At 35.9% G+C, this 8,839-nt stretch overlaps 1 protein-coding gene across 2 annotated transcripts in view; it reads right to left on the reverse strand.

Moving 5' to 3' along the window:
• Positions 1–8,839, reverse strand: part of dpysl4 (dihydropyrimidinase like 4) — a 20,435-nt gene that overhangs the window by 8,102 nt on the left and 3,494 nt on the right. The window contains exons 1-7 of one of the 2 annotated variants that reach the window (XM_016510361.1): positions 7,761–7,977; positions 4,074–4,162; positions 3,120–3,304; positions 1,034–1,198; positions 834–895; positions 293–373; positions 103–171 (exon numbers count right to left, since the gene is read on the reverse strand). In XM_016510361.1, coding sequence (XP_016365847.1) covers positions 103–171; positions 293–373; positions 834–895; positions 1,034–1,198; positions 3,120–3,304; positions 4,074–4,162; positions 7,761–7,799 — 690 coding nt within the window. In that variant the 5' untranslated portion in view covers positions 7,800–7,977. Of the gene's footprint in view, positions 1–102; positions 172–292; positions 374–833; positions 896–1,033; positions 1,199–3,119; positions 3,305–4,073; positions 4,163–7,760; positions 7,978–8,839 lie in introns of those variants that run through there. The other variant, XM_016510360.1, reaches the window with a different exon arrangement.

Here is an 8,839-nt window from a genome sequence, read left to right on the forward strand (position 1 = left end):
ATAAAAAAAAAAACAAGTGGGCTCCCCCAAAGTCCACGGTATAGTTCGAACACTGGGTAGAACAGATTTTGATTTAAACCGACTCAATCCCTTAAGACTAACCTCCTCCGGGTGGCTCAGGACGTGTCCTTCTGGGCCAGTGATTCCCAGATCCAAAAGCTTATTCTGCTCCTGAGGTTACAAACAGAACCAAGAATGCATTTAAGTATGGAGAAGAAAAGGAACTGGTATATTTGATAAAAGAACATAGTTGGAATAGAAATGCATTAGCAATTGAAGCACTCTAGGTTACCTCCTCAATGATGTCACCGTTTTCAGCATGAACCTGTGCGATGGCACCCAGTTCCCTCATGACACTAAACATCTCATAGATCTACAGACACAGAGAGTGTTAGTTCTTGGGAACAGGATTGCTAAATGTTAAAAAGTTTGTTTTTTCAGCAAGGATGCATTAAAATGATCAAAAGTGATAGTAAAAACATTAATACTGTTTCCACAAAATTATTAAGCAGCACAGCTGTTTTCAACATTATCATTAACATTAATACTGAAAAATGTTTCTTGAGCAAATCAGCATATTAGAATGATTTCTGAAGGATCGTGTGCCATGAAGACTGGAGTAATGATGCTAAAAAATTCAGCTTTGCATCACAGGAATAAATTATATTTTAAAAGATATCCAAATAGAAAACGGTTATTTTAAATTGTAATAATATTTCACAATATTATTGTTTTTACTGAATTTTTGTTCAGACAAACGCAGCCTTGGTGAGCCTCATGCTTTTGAACTGTAGTGTAAACATCGTTCTCTTTATTTTTAGCATTTTATTTACCTGTGTATCAGAGCTCTGATACTTGTCCTTATAAGCCATGAAGATCAGGAAGGAGTTGACACCTAAAACAAAAAAACGAAGAATTGTGTTTTTATAATGTAATTTATATTTTTGAGGCTGAATGCTGAATGTGTTTGGTTAAGAAACCTAATAACGCAGAAAGCAAAAATATCAAAGTCACACCTGAAATCTCACATCACCTTTATCTTTGACCAGAGACTCCAGCTCCTCAAACAGCCCATCATGCCAGCGAGTGATGTCAATGTGCAGAGAGTAATCACAGCACGACCTCTTGTCCGCCGTATCCCTCCACTGGTCATACGCTGCCAGTAAACTAGCTCCCGGTTCAGGTACAGCATGGTCAACTAAAAGATGAGCAGAGCATACAGATTAAAAACATGCTTAAAAAAATGACAACTCTGTCCTCATTTACTCACCCTCAAGCTGTTCCAAACCTGCATTAAACCTGACAGAATGATCATTTCTGGGTGAACTATCCCTTTAATATGTTAAAAAATATATATTAAAGACTCTTGTGTTAAATGCTTGTGGTCATAAATGGGTAGCTGACAATATTTCAAGCAATGACAGCAGTCTGAGATGCTGTAACTCATCAAAAACGTTTTCTAATTTTTCCATAATTATGCATGGTAATTGTATAAGCTGCTGCTTATACAGGATTCTGTGGGTTGGGTTTTATGGGCATAAATGTAAGCCTTTTTAAAGACCAAGTATAGAAAATTGAAGGACTTCGAAAAAGTTTGACAATACAACTTCCAACTCATCTCTATTTTAATTCATTTTATAAAATAAGACACTTAGATAAGAAAAATAAGTTTTCATACCCTACTGACAGATGCTTGTTCTTGTCTTAAACAAACTCACTTAATTTTGCTCGTTTTGTCAGAAAACATATCTTCATTTCGCATCTCAAGTAAATGGGTCTTGATTTAAGGATGTTTAGATATTTGCAATGGAAAACAAGGCAAAAATACAGAGGAAGACATACATTTTTAGCAATGCATGCAACATTTAATGCCATGAATTTATGACTTTTTGCTCTGATTTAAGACCTTTTTTAAGGCCTTCATTTGTGGAAGGGCAAATTAAGACCTTTTTAAGGCCCACAGAAACCCTGTGAAAATTGAGTAACTGCATGGATTTTGTATTTGTCAAACAGCAGGATAACTAGGAGAAGAATACAGCAAAAGGTGATTCAAAATGGTGAAAAAACTAAAATACAAATGTGACCCTGGAGCACAAAACCAGTCATAAGTAGCACAGGTATATTTGTAGCAATAGCCAACAATACATTGTATGGGTCAAAATGATTGATTTTTCTTTTATGCCAAAAATCATTAGGATATTACATAAATATCATATTCCATGAAGATATTTTGTAAATTTCCAACCATAAATATATCAAAGCTTAATTTTTTATTAGTAATATGCAGTGTTGGGGAAAGTTACTTTTAAAAGTAATGCATTACAATATTGTGTTACTCCCTAAAAAAGTAACTAATTACGTTACTTCGTTACTTTTTATGGAAAGTAATGCGTTATATTACTTTTGTGTTACTTTCGCGTTACTTTTTAAATATAAGCAGGGCTTGCTTGTTTTTAATATAAGAAGTTCTATTTATAGCAAATATAAAAGCCCTTTCACACCAAAAAGTGTAATGAATAAACCTCAGGCTGAAGCAAAAGTAAATTCACGTCTGTACAGTAGAACGCAGGAGAAGAAACACTCTTCAGCAATAAAAAAACAAAGCACAATTCCAGATTTTCAAATAGTTGTATCTAATATTGTCCTGTCCTAACAAACCATACATCAATGGAAATCTTATTTATTCAGCTTTCAGATGATGTATAAATCTCAATTGCAAAAAATTGACCCGTATGACTGGTTTTGTGGTTTAGGGTCACAAACTTCTCCATAAAGTCAAGATTTGTTTTGTGTTTCACTATTGGGTTGAAATGATGCATTTAAACCCAATGATTTCTGTGTCCTAAATGCCTCCAGTACAGCAGCTTATCTGAGGAAAGTTGAGCAGAGGAGAAGAGAACAGACAGTGACAGCGCTGTGACCCCAATTCAACTGATTTTATGAGACCCGACAAGCTCTTATTCCCTAATACTGCACAACACACACACACACACTTTTTAGCAGAGACCCTCCTCTCTGCCCCACTAGATTTCCATTCTGAGTTTAATGATCTGATAACTACTGTAGGTCTTCTACTCTCTTCTCCTCTGTTCTTGTAAGGTGTTGATGTAATGACATACTGATCATGGTGGTTCCTCCCGCTAGAGCAGCTCTGGTGCCATGATAGAAGTCGTCTGCCGGGGTCATGCCCAGGTGAGGGGCCTGTAGACAGGTGTTCACATCGATGCCTCCCGGGATCACAATGTGCCCGTAGGCATCCACTGTCTTCACACCAGTTGGTACGATGAGGTTCTCACCAATCTGCCTGCATGCCAGAATAATAAATCAATACAAACTGCGTGTGATGTCCCTCATCAAATCGCCTTGGACAAAATAATCTGCTAAACGAAATGTCAAATATATATTATATCACGGCTGGCAAATTCAGGGCTACGTTTAAACTGATGATGTGGGTTGATTATTTCCCCCTCGTGGGTTAATGGTTCGACATATTGCATAAATTATATTTAACTGAAAAGCATGTATTGAAATATTTTATATTCTACCAATGATAAAACTGAGGGGAGTTTTAATGAAAACAGATGTTGATGTTTTTCATGTTTAAATTGCAAATAACGCATAACAGTGACTGTAAAGTATTGATATTTAGGATAGGCAAGTATAATTTAATATCAATTAAAATAAATATATAAACTAATTTTAATATAAAGTTAAGAATGTTTTTGGACTATTTTTGATTTTTCGCTTGGGTTATTTTTAAGTAAACCTGGCAACCCTCGATATAATATAAACGCAATAAAAATAAATAAGCTACTTTTTAATGTAAAGTATAGAATGTTTTTAATGGTTAATATGCAGATTTTTTAAATAATGAAATCTTAACATTAAGGCTATTATTTGGCTATTTTTGATTTGCCTTTGGCCCAGTTTTGTTACCCTAAAAAGTTTTGTTAGACCTGGCAACCCTGAATTTAATTGCAATTAAAATAAACGTTTAAAAAAACTCTTTTTTAATGTAAAGTTTAGAATGTTTTGTGGCTAAAGTGTAGATTTTAGAAATAACAAAATCTTACTTAATGGTTCCATCTTCAATGTAAATGTCGGCATAAAATGACTGGTCATCATTTACGATTTTCCCACCTTTAATAATGAGTTTATCACTCTGTGGAGAAAAAAGAAGACATAAAAAATGACTTTAGTGCATCGTGTTATTTCAAAAGTTGCAAGTGATTTCACTTCAAAGTGATTATTCATTGCAAATGAATATGCTGTTATCATCTGCTCACCCATCCATGGAACATAAAAATTAGAAAATAAAAAAAGTTCTAACTTTAACACAGGTTTGGCATCACTGCCATCAGGGATTTGAGATATTCAGCTTCAAGATACCCAAAAGATCATTAGATTGAACTAAAATGCTTTGAATTTCACTGAAACCATGCTGACCCAGTTCCAGAGATCTTTGGATGTAGATATAGAGTGATTTCAAACCACAAAGAGCTGTATAATTCATGCAAATCCTCCTATGCAATATGCAGCGTTCTTTAAGGAGCTAATCAGAGAGATTATATCATTCAAAAACCAGACATTTAAGAACCCAGACAGAAAATACAAAAGAAAGATAACAGGCAACTCCATTCATCTGTAACAACACTTTTCTATTTACTTTATTATCCACGCATGACTGCTGCTGGTTTGCATGAATTCATAGCGACTGATACTTTTCACTGTCCTTTTTTTGCACCATTTCTGATAATCCCAGTTACAGGAGACCAATGCCTGTTCACTCACCCCTGGCATGGATCTATGCCACACAACTGGGCTTGTTAGGTCACCCAGGCATGAAACATCATTCACGGTACTGTTAGACATTGGCAACCTCAACTCACAGCACAAAACCTAACTCTCACAAAGTCTAAACAGACATGGCTAAATAAAGAAAGAAATCAAATAAACTTTTTTTTAAATTCTGCTCAAGGGTATTTCACCACATTCACTGTGCCGGGGTGGTGTGCAACCCACAGAGCTTCACTTTAATGCAATGTGACACTTCCACGGGCGGCCCATCATTGGCACAGCCAAAATCCCTGCCGAGCATTTCCGATTCTGGGCCACAATGTTGCTTGTGGAGAGACGAGACAGACAGCGAGGGGTCTGGGATGCAGCGTGTAACACCAGGACGACCCTTCAACTTACAGTACTGAATATCCAGAGCCTTTAGCAATGAATTATAGGAGTGTATTATTAAACATTGCATGAATATGCAATTATTATTCTCAGTAATTTGCATCACTTTATGTTTTTTTTTTTTTATGCAGATGTTTCCAAATCAAAGTCATGCTGAGTATGCGTGTTTCTGTGGATTGAATGTGGGTCAGACGGAGACTCTAGCGGTCAGGCTGCAATGCCAAATTGTGCAGAAGGAATTGGATCCAATTTGGCCGTACTAACAGTGCTCTTTTCTGGGTTTTCTCACTCCTGCAGTGCACATGGATGAATCCTTGCTTATTAACCATTTTACTGTCTTTGGGTCATTGTTATTGGTAAAGCATACACTATAATAACACATCATTATTGTTACTGGAACCTGACATGGTCATGAACATATAAATAAGAATTTTTGTTTTAAATATAAAATTGTTTTTATTAACTATGAAAAGTATGCCATATTGACCTTTCCACATGTAAAAAAAAATTGTATTTTAATACTTAATTTGTAAAAGAATGTAAAAATGCTACAATGAAAACCTGTTAATTTTCTTTAACATACCTTATTTTTTTATGACAATACATGTACTGTAAAATAATGTTAAAAAAGGTATTTTAGTATAAATTAGTATATACTATATTAGTATCCATTTTTAAATATGTATTACCTTACTCAGAATATTTTATTACATGTAACTAGGTAATACATAACATTCATGGTAAAATATTAAAAAAGCAATTAATGAAATTATGTAATACCCCTTAAAAACACCTACAAAAGTTTATTTAAAAAAAAATACAATTAAAAAAAGTGTAAAAGAATATATTGTATTCTTGGTCACAGTTATGATCAGACACTACTTTAACACAGCTACAATAAAGTAACTATGGCAAAATAATAGGGTAAATTTAACTCACTGATGTAAGAAATACTATATAACAGAAAAAACAACATATTAATGTATCTTTTTAATTCAAATTAAAAATATAATACAAATAAACATATATAATTATTCCCATTGATCTATCTGTCAAAAAAATTCACGTAAAATGAAATATTCAATATTATTCCAAAATCATTACTTTAAATGCAAGACTGAATGGTTAAAAAACTGCAGTAAACAGTGTTAATAGGGTTAATATTTTAAAAAGTGTAGTAAAACCACCTTGTAATTCATGGGGAAAGGGAATTTCCAACACATTTGTTTTATTTATTTTTTTAACTATTCCTGTTTTTGCCCTCAGTATTATACTTGAACTGCCTTGTGTTACATTTACTGTATGGTGCTTTGTGCTTGTGTGTGTAATGTGCTCAGTCTTCTATAATTACTGACCACAGCTGCTGGAGAGGCCAATTTAGTGGCCTTTCATTGTACTATTATTAGCATATTTTACATCAACAAACAGATTCTTATATCTCAAATGAGTTAGTAGCTACATTGGCATACTATGATATATAGTCTGTGAAATAGACCTTTACATTAATCAAAGTCCCATCCCGTAATGTTTGCCAGGGGCCAGGGCTCATGGGCAGGGCCCCCGGACACACGTCTAGGCCGGAGAAAAGATTTCAACGCTCGCGACGTAAACGTAAAACGGCGTAAACGGTGTAGCGTCGCTATTACTGAACGCATAAGCCAAAATTCGTATTTTATATTCATGAAGACGTCAGACCGACCGGAACCGAAATGAGCCGACATGAATGAATAAAAGACACAATGGACACGAGAAACCGGGAATAAGCCACCGGTTCCGCCGCCATGGCAGATTAAACACATTAACACTGGGGATGAATCCTTGCTTATTAACCATTTTACTGTCTTTGGGTCATTGTTATTGGTAAAGCATACACTATAATAACACATCATTATTGTTACTGGAACCTGACATGGTCATGAACATATAAATAAGAATTTTTGTTTTAAATATAAAATTGTTTTTATATAATTAACTAGTGTTGTCAAAAGACCCGGTATTTCGGTACCAGGTCGGTACTAAAAAAATTAAAACGTTACGGTACCAGGTTTTCTTAAGTACCGGTGGTACCGAGTACCCGGTCAACCCGGTTCTTGATGCGCTATCCGAAAGCTATCCTCTTCCGGTGTTGCCAAGTCCCCGGTTTTCCCGCGGAATTGGGCTGCTTTAACACTGTTGCCGCTCCACGGGTTGTTTTTCATGTCCGCGGGTTGAAAAACGACCCCACTAACGTGATATTTAGCCCCTGGAATGCGAATTTTACCAGGGGAACCCCGCCAAAAAAAAGACACAATGGACACGAGAAACCGGGAATAAGCCACCGGTTCCGCCGCCATGGCAGATTAAACACATTAACACTGAAGCAGCGTTTTCATCTACATTTGTCACATCGTTGCATGCATTAGTGCAGCTCTTAAATGTTCACCGGCTTTCTCAGCAGTGTTTGGAGGACAGCGGAGGCTCACCCTTGACTGCACAATACAACCATCCTCCTCCTCCTCAACATCACTGTCTCCGTTACTGCAGCCAGCAAACACTCGCCGGTGCCTCGGGTTTAAATCGCTAACATTTCTTACCGTCACGCGAGGGTTGTTCTTCTTGCCTTGGAAAGACATGGCACCGGTCTGGGAGCAGCTCTGATTTTCGAGAACGCGAGCCGGGATGGTGATGATGATGATGATCGGATCTGCGCTCACGTCAGAATAAAGGCGCAGCGACCGGGCGCGTGGACGGGTGTCGAGATTCGGGTTGTAATTTAGTTTGAGATTACCGGGGTTCAATAGTCACTGTAGACAAAAGCCCTCCAGAGCCCCCACTCTCTGTCTGTGTCCGCTCACCATCTGCTGCTTTAGTATTCACACCCCATCCTGACCCAGCGCGAGGCGGAACCTACAGAGCAGTGTTTCCCTTCCTTTTCTTAAAAAACAAAACAAAACAAATCTTTTGGACCTCCACAAATTAACTCATTTAATAACTAGTAAGTTAAGAAAGTATGCGTTTTATTCTTTGGAGAATCCAGTTATAATAAATAAATAAATAAATAAATGAGTTTTAAAACTGTATATTTTATATAATAGTCTATATTAAATTATTGTATTCTTGGTCATAAGTGGGAAACTACAGGAGACAAAAATCGTTCACTTTACAATAAAGTAGCATAACTATGATTATGAAAAACTGTAAAAAAAAAATAAAAAAAAAAGATTTAAATAAAACTAAGGTTATTGTAGTACGTCTTTCTACTCCAAAATTTGACGTTTAAAACAATGTGAATGCGTTACTTGTCGATTCTTTGGGGAGGGGGTGGAGTGGGGGGGTTGGGGTTTGGGGTTGTGAAATTTACTAGACATTTCATTTCTGAGTGTTTCACTAGATTTTCCCCTAGTGGTAAATGTATCTGATGCGCGATTTTTTTTATTGAACTATTTAAGTACTACAAACAAAATGGCATCAAGATACACGATTACGTCACAAAGAATGTCCACTACATTAGAGACTAGTATTCAAATAAAATGTAAAATAAAAGAATCAACATATAGCCAAACAGCTATTTTGAATTTTTAATCATAATTAAACATTTCATTTTGAATGCAATCCGGAAAGGTTCAAATACATGTGGTAGACACCATCGCAGTATTAGTCAGTTTTTTAAAAG

This window comes from Sinocyclocheilus rhinocerous, unplaced genomic scaffold, assembly GCF_001515625.1.
Source record: "Sinocyclocheilus rhinocerous isolate Xijiao unplaced genomic scaffold, SAMN03320098_v1.1 scaffold2189, whole genome shotgun sequence".
Lineage (NCBI taxonomy): Eukaryota > Metazoa > Chordata > Actinopteri > Cypriniformes > Cyprinidae > Sinocyclocheilus > Sinocyclocheilus rhinocerous.